Raw genomic sequence first — 22,347 nt, 5'->3', positions numbered from 1 at the left:
CCCTAGCACCACTGGCAGGTAAACGTAAGTAATGGAAGCAAACCAGCTTAGTCCTTTATCCTGTGCCCAACACACGCATGTTGATCTTCTGCTTCTAATAGAAAACTTGGTTAAATTTGAAATAATTGAAACAAATCCAAATGTGACATCAGCTGACTGTTTATTTAAGTGTCCTATATCAGAGTAGGTTCCATTTGTTTCTGTACATCTTCAATGCAATAGACTTACAAGGTTCATTATGTTCTTAGAAAAAAAATGAGCCAACAAAAGGCAACACATCTTGACAATACTGGTACCAATGATTTTCCTGGTACAGTTGAGAATAAAATCTGCTTAAAACTCTCCATTACTGCAGTATTTTAATGGAACTCGAAGTACAATTGTAACGACACTCCTCCACTATGGCGCAAAACAAGCCCTGATTGGCTTATTTTGTAGTAGCAAAGAAATCCACGTACTGCACGCTAATCTGTAATTTAACCTCCCAAATTGAGGTCTTGCTTTACCATCCCCATCATCTGTGAAGCACAAACACAACCCAGCCGTTGTTATCCACAAAAGTCCCTTATTGTTCACACTTCTTTTTAAAGAGTAGGTAAAGTTTTTGGGGGAAATTGCAGTAATAGCTTCTCCAACTGCTTTACAAGCCAGCGTTTCTATTAGTTTTCAGTAAACACACAGGCCCTGAACTCTTAAAACGTACACACACACACAACCAATCTTACACAAAAAAGCTTTCTGAACTGTTATCTCAGATAATTAAGTTGCTTAATATAAAAAAAGTTTATTTTTTCTAACCCTCTAGTACTGAAATCTAAGGATGAAAAGCATGGCCTTAAGAGTTAATACATAGATTTTATTATCATTCAGAAGGTGACGGCTTCTTAAATAACCCAAATGTGAAGAGTCTGGCTTTCTACATTTGAAAACCACAGGTTTGGTTTGGTTCACCTCCTGCCTACAGCTTTGTTTGCCCGTCTGCTTGCTGTGTCCCTAAAGTGGGTGGCACAAAGGGCTGGAACCAGATTCCTCGCTCCAGCCTAGTGCCGGTAGCTGAGCCTGGTTTCCATTCTCCAGCTGTAGAAAAGCCTGAGTAACACTCCTCATCCTAGAACCACTGCCTCCTGTGTCCCTACAGAGGGAGGAGGTCACTGAGGACAGGCAGGAATGGCGTTACAGGAAGCACCACCTCTGCTCGTGGCAGCCCACTATGGCTGAGTCCAGGAGCTCTACCCCAGGGGGTTTCTTACCCTTTTTAAAGGCCGATGGCATTGGGCATAAAATGTGCTTCAGTGACGGGCAAGCCTTATACTAACACCTAGTTCAACTGAACCAAGTTCCAAAACTTGGAAAGTGTTTCTATTTATACAGTTAGCTTGAGGTACTATCTAACCTTTTGACATTACCTATTATGTCCTGTAATGTAATTAAATATGAAGCTGAATCATGAAAAAGTACAAGCTGTTTTGCTGTAAGAGCTCATGATTACCTTGCGTTTTTTGGTCAACATCTGCTAAAGCTTATTTGTCCTTAAACCTGGTATTTAATCTGTCATGTATAGTACAGGACAGCAGGTTCAGTTCCTGGGTGTGATGGACTTGAGCCCCACGTTAAGTTAGAACTTCACACCGCGTATAGTGCTTATAAACACAAATTCACTTCCAAGTTCAGTGAACTTTCACCAAGTAGCTGCTATGCTGAAACGCCCGCACATTGTACACGGTACTTCAGTTCTCATGCCAACAGAAGGAAGGAGTTACTAATACAAACCGAAGCATCACCAACTTAATCCACAGCTGCACATTACGTTAAGATTTTTACCTGGAAAAAAATGCTTTTCTTGTCACAAAACTGGATGACCAAATACCACCACTAGGACTGTCAGGAAACCGACCCCTTCCACTGACTTGCAGTCCCATTCTTTTCTTCAACAACAACAACAAAATTTTCTGTGTGGTTGCACTTACTGTCAGAGAATAATACAGCATCTGCAGAGGCGCTGTCCGCTCCCTCCTACCGAAGGAGGGGGAGTTACCGGAGCAAAGTAAGCATGAACTTTCACGTGAGGTAGATGAGCCTGTGAGGGAAAAGTCTGCATTACAATGGGAGAGAACGAACTTGTAAAAAGAAGCAGGACACCTCCCTTCCTGCCAACAAGCAGGCTCTCGCTGAGGTCGGTTAGCTAAAAAGAAAGCATCTACAGCCTGGATGCTACCCAAGCTGTCTTCTGAGGTGGAATTCTCATGTCCCAGCCAGCTAAGGCACGCTCACACACAGCATTCCCCTTAGCACCGAGCAGCCCGGAGAGGCACCGGCTCTGCTGCAGGGCAGAGGTGCAGCCTGGCTACTGGAGGCAGACTTGTCTGTATCTTGTTTCTCCTACTCCCTGCTTCTCTCATCCTAAAAAGCAGCATGGAATAGAACTTGGTTCTTCTAAACATCTGCCCTCATTAGTCACTCTCAGGGATGAGCTTTCTAATTGCAAAATCTGGGATACGAAGCTACAGTCAGGTTTAACAGCAAAGCTAAAACGCTGCCCCCCGAGGTAGGCGGTCCCTGGCCTCCTGGGGGAGGCACACAGGGGAGAAGTTTGTGGCTGGATACCAGGGCCTAAGAGCCCTACAACCTCCCATTAACTGAAATTGTGCAGGTGTTTTGCTATTGGCTCTGTATGTTAACATGTATTTCAGGAGAGTTAAAGAACACCACTACAAAATCCTAAAACATAGAAGCCTGTACTTGAAAAAATACAGAAAGCAAAAGACAAGTACTCATCATTCCAACAGCAAGCATGTCATGAATTACAAGCAAAATTAGACAATTATTGCTGCCCATATAGAAAATCTACGTTTAATCCCTAGAGATGGGGACCTAACAATGATATTCAGACTGTTTTTCCATCCTCCCTCGCCTGGGCCATCTGCAGGGTTCATACAATCTCAAGAAGCACCAAGGGCTCGGGCATTCCCACAGGGACAAGTCAGCAAACACCTACTCTGATCCGTTTGATTCCAGCTCGCGTGACCTGCTGACAGTCATACAGCTCAATTCTCTCCAAGTTGTGGCAGTTCTCCAGGTGTTCCAGAGTCACGTCGGTGATGAGAAGACAGTTATCAAGCTCCAGTACCTGCAGCTTCTCATGACCACACGTACTGTTGCTCAGATGAAGAATCCCATCATCGGTGATCAATTCACAGTGAGATAAGCTCTAGAACAGAGGCAAGCAGTTAACACCATCACTCAGTCCTAAGTTACTCACTCTACCCTCTAAACATCAGAAGTCCTCTTCGACCTCCTTCATCCTAGTGGTTAAACACTTACAAAGAGTAGACAGCTGAAAATATGTGTCTTTCTAATTGATTTTGAAAAGTTAGCTCTACAAAGTGTCCTACAGACTCAAGACAAAAATCCAGGGTTTGCTTTCTTTAGACCTAAAGATTCATGACAACTGTGTTTAGTGTATAAAGTATATGAAGATGCTCTATTGTTTTATTCTCTCAGATGTTTAGCAATGGATTCTCTTAATAAAAATATTAGCAAGTAAAAAACAAAAAAAACAAAAAAAATAAAACAACAGCCAAAAAAAGTGCTTAGGGATATGGTGTTGTTGAGAACACGTCAATGGATGATCTACAAGGTCTTTTCCAACCTTGATGATTCTGTGAAATCCAGAGAGTAATGAAAGAAACAACTTTACTCAATGAAAGAAAGGCTCTACTTAAACTTTGCTTGAAAATGAGTTAGAGCCCCAAAACACGCATCACTGGCAAACTCCTCAGGTCCCTTTGCTTCTACAACCGTGGGCAGTCTGTCCCAATTGTCACACACTTCCATTGCTGATGGGTGCAAACAGCGTGTGAGCCACGACAGAAAGCAGAGACTACCTTAAAGGATGATCAAGAACAGACAGGAATAGATGAGGATCTACAGACAGGAGTTACTGTTCACAGCTATCAGGTTTTCACACAAACCACTAGGACCAAGCCTATGCAAGTCTGCACAGATAAAGAACAGTCAGACTGGACTGATTTGCCAAATAATGATTTCAGGAACACCGTGAGCACTTAGCACTTCAGCCTGTACATGTAAGGAGTAATAAACATCGTGCACAGCTGCAGGAGCAGGTCTTTTCTGCAGCAGTCAGCATAATAAACAAAAACACTCTGCTCCCCATCAACATATTTTTTTACTTCCTTGAATTTCAAGAGCATGGAAAAAGTTGCATCTCAGGCAGTAACAGCACATAAAGCAGTTTCCTGGTTCCTTTAGGGAATTCATGACTTTTGGAGAAGCAACAATCACAACAACAGGAAACAGACTCTCCTCCTCGGAGGCTTAAAACACACTTTTTATCACCAGTGAAAGGAATGCTCTTCAGGTCTTCTGCATTAAAAATGTGCAGGACCCAAGAACTCTTACTCTGCTCGCTCTGGGCTAGTTTCTTGCTTCATTCTCAGCCCTGTGTCTTGCCTGTACTTGTATCTAAGTCTAACGGTAACTGGTTTTGAAGTAGCTTTTCCTTGCCCCGAGTTTTTTTTTTCAGACAGCAACTGATGAAGAAATGCTTGCAGTAATCCAAATTTTTTTTTTTAACTTGGCGCAAGTTAACTAGCGCTCAACAGCACCTTGTGCTTTTTTCGTGAATCAAGTGTGTAACCCTTCCCTCCTCTCAGTACATCACATCTACCTTCTTTTATTTCAGCCTGACAAGGAAGCCTGAGGACCACCAACCCTACCCCTTATCTAACCTCAGCTAGAGTCATGAGCGTTTCTTGCCTGCTACCAGACACATGGGGTTCGTCCTGCCCTTTAGAACAACTTGCCCCTCAACCTTTTTTTCATCTTTCCTCAACAGGATGAAAAATTAACTAGAGAAGAGGCTGGGGGACAGCTCTGCAACCCCCCTCGAGCCTGGCAGGGAGCCACCCTGGCAGTTTCCCTTCAGCTCCAGCAGGTCCAGTTTTATTCACTCACCAAGTGTGAGCAGCTGGCAGTGACTCCAAGCAGCACCACAACTGGTACATAGTGTCTCCAAAAGAAAACAGAAATGAAGAGCTTGCCCCCATCACCAGTGTTTTATCTTATGACATGCTTACATTCTGCAAACCTATCAACACTTTAAACGTTTAAGTAAGTTCTCTCCTGTACCTACTTTCTTTATGTACATGTTTTGAGCATTGGATTTGGCTCACAGCCTGGAAACAATCAGCAGTTTCAGGGTTAAAGAACATTTATAATAGACATGCTGCTTCAAGGAAGGACGGGAGGTTATGTGAAGCTGTTGGCTATGGCAGCGGTCTGCTGGCTAATTAAGAGTTTTCCGTCCCAGGAAGTAAGCAGCTTATAAAATCAGCTTTCCTGAGACATTGTATTTGGTACTGACAGGACAATACAGGATGTACAGCTGAGTTCGTAGAACTTTGTAAAACAAATATGCCAGATGATACATACTTCAAATTAAACCACATCATTCTTCAGACTTCATAAGCCTGGTAGAAAGCGTTAATAATGTGGAATTTTATGAAGACAAGAATTGCTTTCAAGAATTGCTTGAAATCCTTAGAACAAAGGAATATGGTGAAATTCTTTTTGTAAATACATTCTAAATGCTGTGTGTAAATCAAATACATCATGATATACTGTGGCAGTAAGAAACAGTATGATCAGCTTAACTGAAGAACTCAATTGTCTTCTCACTCCAGCAATATCATGAGTATTTCAGTTTCTCTAATAATTGGCAGGTACAATTATTAAACACTTACACCAGAAATTACTTAAGTCCAGTAAGTAAGCATTTGAATGCTCTGATCAATAGTTGGTTATACTTGGTTTAACAGTGCTTTTGCTTATTTCCACTTCTACTGAGTCTCCAAACACCAACAAACAAATTCAAAATGGATTGCTGCAACTTCAAAATACTTGTTTAAACTGGAAATATACCTAAACATATGCTAAAGCACAGCTACACCACAGTTTACAGAACCATCTATATGATTTCACATTTGAAGTATCAAGGTTAGTTCACGTAGGGTATTTGGCACCTGCTAGTCTGTTTTTTTTTTCCCTGTAATTCTCAGCCATCACTGTTCGCTCACAATCTTTGAGCAGGTATCCTTCCTACACACAGGATATACACAACAACAACAAAATCAGTTTTTCTGGTTCCCTTAGAAAAGGCATGTTAGTTTGCCAATGCCACACCTCCCTGTCTGTAGGCTGACACACGAAGGCCAAGAGCAGGTTCTAGAACACTTGGAAATTACAATGTTTTATAGTATCTCTGGAGAAGCACTGGCAGAACTGGTACAAAAGGTCTCTTGTGAGTACTGGTTCCAACTGGGATTACAATACAAAAATTATCTGCTGCATAAGAAGAGAAAGTGTCCCATATATATGGCTCCATATCTCCTGACAACTCTGGTTTCACATTAAGAATTATGGTACAGAAATGAGGCTGAACAACTAAAAAGGAAAAATAAAAACCAACAACGGTAAGAAGTAGTGAACAAGCTCCTTTTTAAAAGCTATCTCTCCTCACAGTGCTACCTTAGTAACACTGAGTGAGTAACACTAACTAATCATAACACAATTTAATTAACGAAGCAGCAAACCCCCCTTTAATCCTGTCTAGGAACAGCTTATAAGGATACATGTTCTCTCAGGTACATTTGAAGTAGCATGTAACAAATATACACTTAGGGAACAATTGGCCCTACACACAGGAGCCGCTATTGTAAGGACAGTCTAGTAATTTTGGAGTACCTTGACAGAAGAGCAGCCAAATATATGACACCCAAAATTGGTTTTGATGTTCTGAAAGATCTGAGCAACCGCTCCCTAGAACACAGTTCTCTGAAATACAGTAATTGGTGTACCCCATCTCAATCCTCTTCAATTACATTCAAAAGTCTAGGTCAAAAAAACCTTCCATAATTTAATATGTAAATGTAGTCCTTGAGAAAAACTGCTTGCATGCAAAACTGATTTGATTACAGAGTGATTACATTTATCTTCACCGGGTGGTTTTGTTTACTCAATATTTGATGTCAAGTGTCATACTCCCTAAGAAAAACATTAGTGAACACTTAAAGAGTATCTCTAAAGGATCCAAGTACTGTAAGTTGAACTAAGTAATCAAATATGAAGGATGTTAACCATAAAATGTTAAATGTTAATCATAAAATGTTTTGTTAACCATAAAAACCCATAGGCTTTCTGGTTATTCCTCACTGATTTGGTAATATTTTTTTTTAATCACACAATGCACGTAAATATTTTAGGAGTAATCTGCTTCTTTTAGAACACTTATGAAACTTGCATGTATTTTGCACAGCATTTTGCTATGTCAGGAACAGGAACTTTTTCTAGATACAGAGTGAATGGCCTGGTTTTGTATTGCAGGAGTTGTGTATGTGTGTGGTTTGGGGGGATGTATTAAAGTTCACAAAGAGTTAAACTTACCAATGCTTGTAGCTTAGGACAGTGTATAGAAAGTTGTATCAATGTGCTGTCAGTTATCTAGAAATAAAAGAAACCAACCATAAGCAACAGACAGCAGGAGAGTCAACCCTCAAATAAGGTAACTTTTCTCTACCAGAGGAAGGTTCTGTTATTTCTGGAAAATACCCAATCACCTGGTAACTCCTCAAGTTTTTCCCCTGCATAGAATTTTCCAATAATTATTTTTAATTATTATCGAAACACAGCATTATTATTATATATTATTAACAAAAAAGAAAGCACATCTAATTGAAAGTCCTAATTCTTACACTGAATGTTCAATATTCCTTTTCATATTAAATCTCACCAAAACACACTCTTCTAAGTCCATCTTCTCCAGCTCATGGCAATTCTAAAATAAACAAAAAACAAATAGATAAACAAAAGATGAAATAAAACAACACACAGACATAAAATCGCACACAGGGCTGGTGATTTGGGATAGCACAGCTTCCAAGAGGAAAATGTGAGCTAAATCCCTTCAAGTATTTGACCACCATCAAAATACAAAAATTGGTAAAAAAATATTTAAAAATCCACAAACAATAGACCACCTCCCTCTCAAACCTCGACACTTCAGCCTTTCTCTTAGTAAGTGAAATGTCTCCTTGCCCTGTAAGGTTTGAACAATATGTATCAGCACTCCCTCTCCCCTGCTTCCCTTTCCCCTTTTGGGGTCAACTTCAAATCAAACCTATGGCACCTAGAGCCTGTGCACTAAGGCTTCCTAACCAGCAAACAGATGAATCCAACTTCTGCGTACAGACCCGCACCAGACTAACCGAAACACACTTAAGCCCACGGAACATCTCTCTTCACCATCACCCATGAGAAAGAAGCCTTAAAAACCATTTGCTTTGCTAATGAATGCTGAAAATATTAAAATAGGGTCCAGCTTGGAAAAAGCTGCACTTCACATTTATACAAGCAATTTCTTCAATATTCTGAGATATCCCTAGCAAGCTTTTCAAAGTGCTTTCAATATCTGATCATGACTAATTTCAAGAAAATTCTGTAACCTTGTGACCTTGCAGCAGACCACATGGTGCCACGGCTCAGCCCAAACCCCAACCCATTTTTTATGAGCATAGAAAGAAACGGTTTAACTTGCAGCTCCTAAAAGCAGGCTTGAGGTGACTACCAAAAGCCCAAGGCTGTAGTGCTGAATGTTTAGAAAACCACTGTTTAACCACTGTGGCTAGAAAAAAAAAACACTTTCATTCACGTTACCACGTACCAGCAGCATAAATGAACCCCATTTACAGAGCGTTATTTTTGTTTTCAGATTTCCTAAACCAGCAAGCATACAAGTCTTACCTGAAGCATTTGATACCATCAATACAATTACTTTATAAATTTACAGCATGAATTGGGCCACAAGTGCCTATAGTTTATAATATATAATGTAAGTATTTTTGTAATTTAAAGGTATGCTCAGAATAATACGTTATATGGTGATTTTGGGGGTGTAAATATCACAAGAGTACGCATCATCTTAATAGGGGAAATTTGGCTAGAATACCTAAGACAAGTTTATAATTATGTTAAGCGTACTAAATTTTGTTGAAAGATACTAAAAAAAAAAAAAAAAAAAGAGAGAGGGGAAAAAAGTGAAAAATGCAATGATATATGGCAAAATAGATCAAGCTGCAGCTCTACATATAATCCAGAAATAAAAAAATCATTTTTTCAGTCCCCTCCTCCACTGGGTTCTTCCTACTTTATTTTTCTTCTTCTCGTATTTCTTCCCAGCAAGACTACATCAATTCACAGCTGCCCAGCAGCAGTGAAAACAAGGCGAGGCCTGACCTTCTGAAATGACCCTTACCCGTGCTAAAAGGGTAAAACCAGCATCTGTAAGATGTGAACATCTTGCGGCTTCCAAAATCCTAGAAAAGTTTTAAATGTTAAAGAAAACATTAATATAGAGAAAAGCAAATGCATCTGAGATACAAATCTGTCTTCTGCAACTTAAAACTCTCAACAGCAAACTTATACATATGCTTATTTTTCACAGTAATTTGCAATTAAAAAGCACTAGGCAGACCTTTGATGCGGCTTATCAGAAGACTCTAATAGTCATAGAGCAGATTAAGTTCAATCCTCAAATCTTCTCAGCATTTAGTGGAAAAAAATTATACATAATTACAGGCATTTTGACCTCCTGTTTCAGTAAGACAGCATAATGTTCAAGTTTTCTCATGTGTTATTTGAGGAAAGATATGGGAGAATAAACCCTGACTTAAGGAAAATGCAGATGAAAACCTGTTATCTAAACACAGGATGTTGGGAAGCCACAAAACTGAGAAACTGCTTACTAGAAATTCAGTCAGAGGCTGTGCACAAAGCACAGTGAAGCAAGTTACCAGAATGCAAAGAGCTTAAATTCTCCAAGCCCACAGTAAAAACAATAAACTACACCAACACAACCTTAAAGAAAATAACACAGTGCTTTGGAAAGATAAACCTAACACTCTTTCCAGAGGCACTGGGAAGCAGTACTGACAAAAAAAAAAAAAAAGGTTAACTGCCCCAAACAGCACCACTAGTACACAGAACAGGCCTCCATCCCTTTAATGTTCTGTCATCTTTGTTTTCTTCTTCTTTTTAATGAACGCTTTTTACTTTGCACGTGGAATAAGTATCAAGATGAGTAAGGAGAAACCACAGCACCGCCTAATGAGTGGCACAACCTAAGTGCAACCTGCCCACTCACCACAGCAAAAACTACCTCTGTACTGGGGTCGGTGGGGAGGAGGCAGGAAAAGATGGACAAAGGAGCCTCTTGCTAATGTAACACTTGGAGGCATTTAGGCCCTTCCATTGGTTTAGGAGGTCATTAGAAAGATTTCTATAGAGAAATGTGAAGGGAAATGCCATGCTGCGTGCACGAGAAAAATACAACCCCACCAGAGCACAGGATCTGGGGCTCTGACTGTGACTTTGCTGGATCAGTCTCTTCCAAGCCAAAAGCAAGATCACACCTGAGTTTAGAGGTAAGCAGCCCCACAGGATACACCCTTGGAAATAATTTCCAGCGTGTTAAGTCTTCAACAAGGTTCAGAAGTACGATGGAAACTCAAGAATGGCCAACAGAGAGGTACAAGACAGGTACCACTTCCCAAATGGATGGCTGTAACACCTCGCCTTTTCTTTCCAGGCTCACATTTGGGAACTTTGTGCCTTTCCATCAAGGGCAGTTAGCAACCTATCTTAAAATAGTCTCAGCTACTCTGAAAATTACATACAATATCAAGCAGGAAGGGAAAATCCTATCATCACCACCACAAAACCCCATGATTCAGGTCACATTTATTATCCTTCTCAATCCTTTCATCAATTACTCACCTTCAACCCTACCTGCACTTACAACCATTGGATCCCCCAACCCCCTTACATTTCTGACTTAAAGGGGGAAATAAATTACACCTGCAGTGTGCAAAATAGTAATGATGCTACTTACTGCCCAACTGATTGAAAAGAAGAATATGGAAACAGAAGGGTAAGAAACTAGCAGCTCTATCTTCTCTGAAATTGGGAGTGCAGTCAGTCAGAGCAGCAGAACAGGAGAGTTATATATACATCAATCAGGTCCCAGTACAAGAAACAGGTGGTAAGACACTGGTCAGCATGAAAATGAGCAAAGTGCTAATTTTTGCTTTGGTTTAGTGATTGTACTTAATTACAGAGGGCTGCTCTTTCTTCCTGATACAGCTGACATTTATTTGCCCTCCAGTGATTCATGTGTACCTAGTGTAGGAGCTGATGAGGCAAAATGATACCCCAGAGCAGATTCCCCACTCTTGTAAAGCAATGTTCTCTGAGACAGACCTCTCATTGCCAACAGATGTCCTTTGGGCACACCTCTGCACACAGCTCCCCCCCCGCAACTCTTGGTGAGTTAGCAGCAGGTGGGAGAGAACACTAGTGGGGTTAAAGGCAATATGATCCCAATTGTCACAGCCCCACCTAGACAAAGACATTCATGGTTCACAGGTGCTTTTCTCCAAAAGCCTCACCAAAACACCAGTATTTTAACACTAAAAAGCACTAAAAAAGAAAAAAAAACAGAGAAGGTATCAAGCACTTAAATGAGCAGATATAAAAAAGGAGACAGCTAGATCTTGATGTAGGGGTGGGGGGGGAACAGCTGAAGGAAGCTGGTCAAGCTTGGGATTTTGTTTCAAGGAGATGTCATTTGTGAGTGGTAACAGCTGCAGAACACAGCGCTGTCGTGGAAAGCAGCAGAGTACGGCATGCAACGCCTTGAAATGAACTGAGTAGCACAGCACACAAAATACTCAAAAGCTTCCTAACAGGTCCAGCACCGCCAACAGAGACAGGAGAGTTTTCTTTGATATTTCACCACTGAAATATTCAGAAGGTATGACCAAGTGTGGAATTATATTTCCCTTTGATTTCCAACTAATTTTCATCAAGTACTTTCCATACATGATCCCAAAAGTCTAGATTTAACCAGCTGTGTCATCTGTCCTTCTGCAGTAATCACTGCAAAAGGTGATTTGTTTTCCTTATGATGTTCCTCATTACAGAAGAGCGGCAGACGCCTTCCCCCTCGTGGCAGACAGAGGCTAACAGTTTATCTACCAACGTCAAAACAATTCCTGCTACAGTCGTACTGCCCTTGGAAAGAACTGCACAACTAGTAGCACTTTAGGTCTCCTTTTATTTTCAGTCTGAGCTGTGAATTGAGAGAACACGAGAAATGGTGGAAGAAAACTAGTAATAACAACACAGCTTTCTAAGGAACTCAGTTAAGTGTGTCAGAAGACTCCTAAGCCCCTAACAACTGGCACACATAAGCTCTTGTAAGTAGGAGCAGTTACATGAAGGGACTTGTCACTCTGGAACTGTCTTAAGGACAGGTTTTCTACAGTAACAAAAGCCCTTTTTTACTCAATCACCTAAAGGAACACTGTGTGCCAGCATACTGCACACTGGCATGGGAATATAGTTTCCCCTAATTTTTACGACCTAAACTTTCCTCCATTTATCTGTGATTGAAGTATAACAAGTTGCAACTGATGCACGTTCCTTTCATAAATGGCTATTTGGTGTTATCCAAAAATCTTTTGTTTTGATTTAATTTACATTAAAATTAGACCTTACAAGAAGCATTACATGTCTCCGCAACCAGAGAGCTGCTGCAGGACTGAGCTTCATTGTTAAAGCTGAAGTTGTCCCCACGCCCGAGAACACCACCATAACATACGTGTTAGCAAAAATTACACCAATGTAAAAGTTTATATTATTTTTAACTGATAAGCCCCTATTACTCAAAACATATCCCATAAATATCACTCCCCAGTGCCTGCAGAGACATGAACACACTCTATACCAGAGTTTAAAAATGCCAGGATGTACTGCAGAGCATATTAAAAACATATTTATAGTAAAATCTGTAAATATAGTACTCAGGTATGATTTAGCTGGGTTTTTTTAAAGACAACTGCATAAAATCACATCAGAGTACAAACATCACAAGACAACACAACTACAGATATTTTTACCTTTCAAAAAATTAATGGGCTTTATATCTTCTTTTCTTCTGGCTTGTAATTAGTACCTAAAATATTTAGCTAGAAGCACAGAATTGAACTGCTAGGTTCAACATGGTTTATTTGTCATGTATTAGTTCTTATTTTGCTAATATACAGTAGACAACATTCACCCGATAGCTACAGAGGATCAGCCCTCAAGTTTATATTCAGCTGGCAATTCTAATGTTTTGATTGCAAAGGTAATGCAGACAACACAAACCTGTGGGTATCAGCTGATTACCTCCAGAAGTTAATTTCCTAGATCAGGCCAGTAACAACATGATATACTCACAACATGCTCATGACATACTCACTTCAGCCTTGGACAGTTTAGACCAAGTGCTGTGAGAGAAGCATCTGTAAGGTTGCTACAGCCTGAAACACAGAGTGACTGAAGTCTATGGCATCCTCTACAGATTTTTACAATGCCTTCATCTGAAATTTGCTGCAACACAGAAGAAAGTTGAAGTTAATCCGTTATCAGTTAATCAGCTAAGAACAAAAATCAAGTCATATTACTGAACTGCCAGAGTTACGTTGTACATAACCATGGCATTTTCAACCAAAAAATACCATGGTAAAACCATCTTCATTGATAACACTGAAGACAAACAACACACACAATTCCTACTTATATTTGTGTTTTTCCACAGATTTCAAGTAGTGCTCAAAGGCAGTATGAAGCACAATGGGAGAGTTGTTTGTTGTCTTCCTCTTTCACTTTGCTTTTGCTTTCTAATTTTCACTTTTTTTTTTTTTTAAATTGTAGTCGTCATTGTGTGAAATAGCTTGCTTCTTATATGTTTGCAGAGTGCAGGTCTTTTGTTTCAGTGACACTGTAAGCTCAGGAACAGTGCAAAAGAGAGCTTAAAAGTTCGACAGTAGAAGAGCTAACTACCTATTTTGAACTGGAGCAGAAAGACCCAAGGGTAAAAATCCCTCACCTTCAGATAATTTTCAAAGCAAGAGTTACAGGTAAACAATTACATATAATCTGTTCTTTAGAGAAGACAAATGTAAAAGCCTTACCCTATGCAGTTGTCTTTAGCTGAAAGATTAAACTCAAAAGAGGGGTTTTCATTTCTCAAAATTGTTTTGTACTAGAAATTCTGAAAAAAGTTTGGAATATGAAAAGTTTTCTCTCTGAAACAGGAAATATAAGAAATAGCCCCAATGCAACAGCACACAAAACAGCAACAGGAACTAGGTTATCGGGTCTGTGTACAAATACTATTTTGTTTACAGTTCTTCTATTCTGGAAAAAGTATTCTCTCCTCCTTTCACTCCTAACTCCAAGAATTTAATTTTTCTCCTAATAACTAATCCTTCATGGTGGAAGAGAACCAGGTTATTTTATTTCCTGACCTAAGATTATTCTTCAACTAATAACAAAGACCTCTGCTGTATTTTAAACTGAAAATACATACTTCTTTTATAAGCCACTCATCGAGGTACACTAATACTACTATAGTGTATTTCTGAGGCTATTTACCACAAACATTACCTTGCATAGATGAAAACAGGATGAGAGATAGCAGTAGCTCAGCACAAAGGGAGATCACCTTACAGCCCCAGTCCCAGTCCAGCACCTTTTAATATCACAACTTTGTATTTGCATTTGTTCTGTCAAATAAAAACTATTCTAGACAGAAAACTAGAAGTGTTGTATTAATTTTGTGAATCCAAAAGGATTTGCATCATCTACAGATAAGAAGCTTTTTTTTTTTTTTTTAATTAGAAGTCCATCAGCCAGGTATTTCTGGAGTTGACTCTCCAAAGACACATTATTTTCTGAAACTGTTTTGTTTCCTTTGAGAGATACTTATGACACTATTATTGGGAAAAGGAACTATTTCAGAAGTAAGAACTGTGTAAATTTTATGCTGCTATTGGAGATGGACAAAACCCTCAAAGTTATATATGAAATTTTTCCATTCTGAAATTGCTTGTGATTTCAATGCCTACATCCCTCTCCAGGAAGAAAAACACTAAAAAAATGCCTGCAAGTCCCCAGTTTCTAAAACCTTTCTTCAAAGGTGGTACCTTTCAGATATGCAGTTTCCATAGCTGCTGGAGCTGGCCTGGCATTTTACAAGGTCCATAAAAAAGAACCACTAGAATTAAAGTGTGGATCATATAAAGCATAAGATGACCTGCTGTGTAAAAATCACTGCTAACCCTTTGGTCAAAGAGCCTGGCTCTTCTGGAAGCATGCTTCTAAGCTGTAGCAAGCAGGACACATCTCCAGTGAATAAAGCTTTAACACCTACGGAAACTAGGTAGCACATAGAGACTATCAACTAAAACAATTCAAAGGGAAAAATACTCATGAGGGGTTTTTTGTTTGTACTTAATACCTACACGACAACAAACATACTGGCCAAGGAAAAACTCTGATATACTTCTATGCCAATGCCCCTTTTAAGCCGGAGAGATCCTAACTGATTATCATTAGACCTCTTGATGGCCTTCCACAAAAACAATCAGAAAAGGCTGGCCTTGACATATCTCATTAGTCTCAGGTAAAACACAGCAGAAAAAGAACTTTGGAAAAGGAGGACAGCAAAAGGATGACTGAAAGGGGAGGAAATTATGTACTGGCTTTAAGTGTAGTTCTGACCAAAAGAAGGAACTGCCTTTCATTCCTGTTACCTTTAGGTACCCAACTTCAGTGGACAGCTAAATTCAGATTGAAAAAATCTGAAAATTCTCTCTCTTTCACTAAACATCTGGCTCATGGAAGCTCAAACTTTGTATTCATATTGTTCTTAGTTTCTGCAATTTTTAATAATCCCTAACACTCAAAAATGTTCAACACTTTAAAGAAATCTATTAGGTCCAAAAATTGTCATCCAATCTTAATAAAAAAAGGTCCCATGCCACAATCATTCAAGAATGTGTAAAACAGATTTGAAAGTTTTAGCCCAAGCAGATTTTATGACACCTTCTAGGAGTAAAACTGTAGAAAACTTTCCAAAAGCAGAAAGTAATCTAACTTCATCATTCAAATTTGCATGAATGAAACACTGAAATTCTAATTTATTTCAGTGTTTTCTAAGGCTTATTTACAGACAAAGAATGACTTAAATACATCTAAAATCTAAAAGGAGATCTTTTCATTCCTAAAAAGTCACTTGAGAAACAACAAAAAAACAGCAAATATAAAAACACAGCAAATTTAATAAGTAGAATTAAAAGTACATGAACGATTCCCAGCCATTTCATTACAAATTAATGTGTTCTTCCATTACTACTGAAAAAGCATGCCCATCTCCTGCTACCTAGATGGTTCTGAGTCATCTTCAGTTATGATGCCATTACATTTTACTCTCAATTATGTAGTCCAGAATATGGCTTTTGCTCAATTAGAAAACTTGAAATTATTAACAGACCAAAATGTTTGATATTAATGAATGGGAGAACAAGAACTACATCTGTAAAACTGCATGGTTTAGTGCATACACAGTTCATGAGATTTGAATGAATGCAGTTAATTCTTACTCTATAGAGCTTGCTACAGTTAAAAGATGTAATGAGGGGGAAAAAAACCCAAACAACAAACAACACTCCAAATCCACACTCAGCTGTAGAAACAGCCATCTCATTTAAGACCTCTGTTCCACACAAAATTCTGTAAACTGCAGAGAGATACTACTTGAATTATTTATGTGTGTAGCAGTTCAATTCATTAGCATTCAAAAATGGTTTATGATTCTTAGAGATTTTTTGAAGCTTCAAATACTTACTGTACAGGATTGCAAATTCAGGATTACAAGTTCATGACAGTGATTTTGAATGTGTTTCAATGCTTCATCTTCTAACTGTATTTGGCAATTAAATCAGACACAGGAAAAGAAACAAGAAATTAAAAGCACAGCAAAGCAGCCCAAAAAATGTACACATCTTGTAATATCGAACAAAAGACTATAACAAAAAGGGTATTATTTAATTCATGGAGATTTCAAAAACCCAAAATAAAATTTTATTCCTAAAGGATCACCCAAGCAGTTATGTACCTGTGTGCAACCTCTAAGAAATAGAGCTTTTAGTCCACTACACCCTTTCACCAGTGCTTCAATACCATCCTTCGTAATCTGATCACACCAGGAAAGATTCAAATGTTCCAGATTTCTGCAACCCTCACTGGGAGAATTAAAAAAATACATAAAGTTAAATCCAGCCTTCAAATAGTCATAACAGTGGGAAACCCAAATTAAACACACTGTTAGAAATTAATGATAGCCAGTGGACTGTGCCAGGCCTCCACAGAAAAGTCATGAGACAAGACCACACACAAACATGATGCTCTACACCCAAGAAGTCCTGGATACAGGATACAGCCAGTGCTGGTACTAGTATTAAGGTTCAGCACTGACTTCTTTTAACTTTATTAAATGTTGAACAGCTAGTTAAAAGCTTTTCTTTCACACAAAACACCGAATCTTCTTACCTTAAGCCTTTCAAAGAGCTGTTTGTGATGGCTACGCAAGATGTCAGATCCAGATGTTTCAGCTTGGAACAGAATCTGCTAAGACTGTAACACGTGCTGCAAAACAGCAGACACACTAAAAATACCTTCAGCTACTTCTTCTTCCAAATTTTCCCATCAAACAAAAAACCCCTTTGACTTACCTGTCAGTGATTTTTGTGCACCCATTTAGATTTAAGTGTTCAATGTTTCTACAGTTCTGTGCAAAGGTCCTAAAACAGCAACAAAAAGCTGGAGAATTAATACAATGTCACAAACTGTAATACAGTCACTAGAGTGCGCTCTGTCCCCTACCTCCTTCCACCTCACTCAGAAAGCTTGATCTTCAAGCCATCGAGCTTGAAGCACAAAGCACCCCTCAAATACATCTGTCTCAGTGGTTGCTTCTTTCTTTAGCTAGTGCAAGTTTCTGTCTTGGGTTACTCCTGAAACCAAATGTTTCTCTCTCAAATACCACTTGAGCAAGGAGTTTATTTGTCATGCATATATAACCCAGAACTGACTTGCTTTAGGTGCCTTAAATAAAACATTAACAGCATAAACAGAAAGGTTTAAATATCGCATCAATTCAATATTAAGCTGCTGGGGAAAGTTTTTGCACATGTCATTACTGAAGCCTTTTGTAGGTCTTAAGGGGCTTGCACCCACATTAAATGAAAAGGAATGTACCTTGCACAATACAGAAGCGGGACCTAAGCCTATTGGACTACCAATGGAAAGCCCTGTGGACCGCAAATTATATATTTATTATTTTAAAAATTAAAATGGATCTGTGTGCACTACTGGGTATGAACTCTAAGGATGATTGGAGCTATTATACTGCTAAAAGCCTGTATGTATCATTATACTAATTACCCAGAAGAACTACATAAACTTTCTTTTCATCTCTGCAGAGTAATATTTACAGCTGTGTTGCATTTCAGAACACTGTTTTTATGCCCATGTTTCCTCCAACTGCATGGATTTTATTGGCAGGGGTGGAGGAAACACACAAAAACAGTTTTGTCTGGAGGCTTGCCGTGGTTAATGGATCCGACTACACACTCAGCCGGTAACAACTTCCTGGCTCTCCAGTGTGGATTGAAAACAATGGAAAAAAACCCAGAAAGCGGTTATACTGGTGAGAGTTTCCACTTGAATTCTCATAACAGCTATTTCAAAATTCATGTACTGGAGGGAGATTTACAATCGGGACACTCTTCAAATCACTTGGAAAGACTCTCCACTCTGGAGGAACAGCAAACTTTGCCTCTGAGATTCAAGTATGGGGCATGTCCTGAGAGAGCTGCCACAAACATTCAGTACTTGCATAGCCAACACCCACTTCGATAACCGGCTATTTTTAAACAAAATTTGATGTAGAATAAGGATAAATAGAGAAATTAAGATCACCCACAAAACTAACGGATCTGAAAACAATTCAACACAAAGAGCCTGATAGGAAAAGTTGCTTTCAGAACAAGTATCTGAAAACTAATGCCACCTTTCTCATGCTAACCTTTTGGAAGTCTTAAAGCTCATGCATTTATTATTTGTTAATTTCAGCATAACTTGCTTCTATTTCAGAGGTGAGCATCTTCTTTCCTAAAGTGCCTTAGACAGCACCATCTGCACCAGTAAGTTGTTACGGATGCACATGGGAATACTGGTAACAGTCTGGTAGCTGGTCTCAGCTAAACCTGCTAGCACAACTAGCTGTGTCATCCCTACAATGTACACATGCTATGCACTGATCTGCTGTATGCTTATTCTAAGTACCTTTTTACCAAATATATCACTAGGGAAAAATATCCCATCTCCAGCCCTCCCCCTCTTCTCAAATGCCACTAATACCTGAACCCACCTACAATTTTCAGTCCTATTCACAGTGCTCTCTGCAGTCCCCTAGCCTTAGAGTCCTGAAAAGGACAGCTGGGAGCCTAAACCAAATGTGAAAATGGAGTTACTGGGGGGAAAACTCTTACCTACTATCCTGACTCTTTCTTCCTACACCCTTCCCACAACCTTCTCTGCTACATCCTCCCCATGGTAGTTGCTACCTCTCTCGGAGCCTGCCCTCCCCTACTGAGGACACAGGGACCTCTTGGTGAATGCTCTGGGAACTTGGAGGAGCACTGCAAAAAGTTACCTCTGGTTGGGGCTACCTCTTTTTGGACAGCAGTTGCCAGTAATCTGGGAGATGGTAATAATATGCACTTTCCCCTGAGGAGGCAAGACTGCCTGAAGATGGAGAGACACCACGGAGCAGTTAGGGAGATGGCCTAGAGGCACAGAAAGCTGTGGAAATCTCTGGGTCTGAAGCTACAATGCCCATCTGGGTTACTAAAGCAATCTATTGCTTAACTAGTTGCTGTATGAACTTACTCTAAAGACAAAAATCAGTGAATTAGACTTACTTATAAATTCTAGACGGAGCTAAAGGTCACAAGACACTAACAATGCCCACTGCTTAACAAAACCTTTGTCCTTATATTTTCCACCTAAGAATGGCCACGTTACACGAGACTGAACACCATCCAAGCCCAGTCTCCTGTGATAGGAGAGGAAAGCGTAACTGCAAAAAGCCATACCCCAACACTTCCTCCAAATATTCTTTGAGCCCTAAAGTACTTGTGGCTTAAGGACTCTTCAGCTCGAGGCAGGATCTTTGGGTTTAAATACTCACAGAGGAATATGGCTAAATAGTCTGCATATAGAAAAAGCTTACATGGATTCAAACGATCTTTTGGGAACTGCAAAGTTCAATTTATATCCTGCATAAAGAAGGGGCATTGTCTCTATTTAGAGACTTCTGACATGTTCCTGTTGCCTGCCTGTTCTTATATTAGAGCAGGAAGAGCATCCCAGGCCTTTCCCAACTTTGTAGGCACTCATCATTCTTTGCTCTTTCTCCTGTTGCTAGGGTCACCTCTTGTCCAGACTAGAAAATAAACTGTAAACTGACTGACCACTCATCTTGATGAAATTAATATTGTAGGGCTCCAGAGTATAGGTCTGAAAACATTTTAACTGCTTTAAAATGGAGAGATAACAACATAATACTAATGAAGGAAAAAGACACATTTCTGAAAAGCACAGTTCTCATTTCTTAGTTCATTTCCAGAAAATAACAGTAACTATACTTTCATCTCAAACTGACATCTCATTTAGCCATTATTAGGGTACTTAGTACTTAAGTATCCCATTCTGGTCATTAGCCAGTACTTAGAAATCCAAACAAATGTAACAGTAATTGCTTTTGGTCCGGACATTAGGAAATAAGTGATGTCTCAATCTAGGACTTTACTTACTTTAAAGAGGAGTCTCCAACACCAAGACATCCTCTCAGACTAAGTTGTCTCAGGAACCCACCACACCTTTTCGATATATTTTCCACAACACGACCCTTAAACCAAATAAAAGGAAGATTTTGTTGAGTTTTATTCTCACATATCATTCTGAGCAAATTAAAAATGCTGGAAGGGAAGACCAGTCCCAGCTACACCCCACCAGAACTACACCTCTTCTAATTTCTTTTGCTACTTTAAGAAAAAAGTTACCTGTTGAGAATCTTCACTCACATTGAAGTGCTGTTCAATTCAATCTTTTAGTTGTCTCTTCCTTTTTATTCAGTATCACACATGGCTCAATTTTTTATCTCAGCACAACCTACCCATTAAGAATGCTAAAGCAATCTTAAAGTTTTGTCAGATGTGTAGGGAACCTGAAAATCTGCCCCAAAGGTGGAATGGGGGGCATGCCCGTTTCTCAAGGATCACAGTTACTACTACAGCATGTAAGTTTAAATCACCCACAAAGACATGCTTAGGCTAGCACGTCACTGAACTACAGCCTCTGCTAAGTCCTGCTTTGCAGTTCCTGCTTTAGGGATGGTTACCTCTGCAACTGAAAGGAGCTCAACACCTTGGTGGGACCAGTCACTTCAGCTGCCTCCAGAAGATTTGCTGGAGCCCACCTGCTAGTCTTCAGTGTCATATATATATATATATATAAATATATAAAATATATAATATATATATATATAAAATAAATAAATAAATAATTATATATATATATATATATATATATATATATTATTTTTTTTTTGGGTGTCTGAGCACAACACTTGGGAATGCCAAAGAACTTCTCGCACTGTGAAGCTTACAGACTTTATGCCTCGTTATTTGTCACAAGCTGAAGCACAGTTTACAAACAAAACTTCCTACTTGACCCCTCATTTGCTACAAAATGCTTTTAATTTACACAGTACAAATTGCATTCTGCTACACATTAGGAGTAAGCAGAATTGCACAGTACTTCTAATATTCAATCTGAAAGTAGCATTATGCAAAAATGCTATTTAAACTACAATAAAAATAGATTTTTGGGGTTGGGTTTTTTTTGGTAGGGAAAACAAGCTAAAATAGCAAAAAGCAGGTGACCCCTGAAAAAACTGACTAGCCATCCCACTGTGTCTAATTTTAGGGAGGGAAGGTAAAGAAATCAACATTGATCATTTAAGAAACAGGACTAACACCTAACAACACCTTTTATTTTCTACTCTCTCTTTTTTCTTAAAGAAGGGAAAATTATAAAATAACAGGTCAGTGGGTTTTTTTTTGTTTTCCTCTCTATGAAGGATGGTAACAATTCTACTGAAACAGTAAAATGTTGCTTACATTTTGTTGTTCACCTCTAAAACCAAAGTCCTGGATTGCATTATGTGAAAATATTTTCTTATCAGAGCTTGTTTCTTAGTCCATAAGTAACATTGTTTATCTTATCGCTCAGAAGAATTTATACCAAAACAAACTGAAA

At 39.1% G+C, this 22,347-nt stretch overlaps 1 protein-coding gene across 1 annotated transcript; it reads right to left on the bottom strand.

Annotated features, from left to right (window-relative positions):
• Window position 1: 1 nt before the first annotated feature.
• FBXL2 (F-box and leucine rich repeat protein 2) lies at window positions 2-20,935 on the bottom strand. Its single transcript, XM_026843955.1, has 11 exons — window positions 20,841-20,935; window positions 17,694-17,762; window positions 17,512-17,626; window positions 17,078-17,204; window positions 16,808-16,882; window positions 13,376-13,506; window positions 9,329-9,389; window positions 7,808-7,852; window positions 7,462-7,518; window positions 2,996-3,208; window positions 2-2,077 (listed from the first exon to the last, which is right to left on the bottom strand). Exons 2-11 carry the CDS (start codon window positions 17,716-17,718, stop codon window positions 1,970-1,972), a joined length of 957 nt encoding a protein of 318 aa, XP_026699756.1. The 5' UTR covers window positions 17,719-17,762; window positions 20,841-20,935; the 3' UTR covers window positions 2-1,969.
• Between the last annotated feature and the right edge of the window lie 1,412 nt (window positions 20,936-22,347).

This window comes from Athene cunicularia (assembly GCF_003259725.1).
Source record: "Athene cunicularia isolate RWA chromosome 2 unlocalized genomic scaffold, athCun1 chr2_part2, whole genome shotgun sequence".
Classification (NCBI taxonomy): domain Eukaryota; kingdom Metazoa; phylum Chordata; class Aves; order Strigiformes; family Strigidae; genus Athene; species Athene cunicularia.
The sequence above is the reverse complement of the archived record's forward strand: the minus strand, read 5'-3'. Positions and strand labels throughout refer to the sequence as shown.

Bases quoted from the DNA above. Each gene is read 5' to 3' on its own strand.
- FBXL2 (XM_026843955.1), bottom strand. From the start codon at position 17,718: ATGGGTGCACAAAAATCACTGACAG. The intron at 17,205-17,511 runs GTAAGAAGATTC...TAATTCTCCCAG, and splicing joins AGCTCTTTGAAAGGCTTAAG to TGAGGGTTGCAGAAATCTGG. The intron at 2,078-2,995 runs GTAGGTGTTTGC...TTTCCCTCACAG, and splicing joins CTGGAATCAAACGGATCAGA to GCTCATCTACCTCACGTGAA.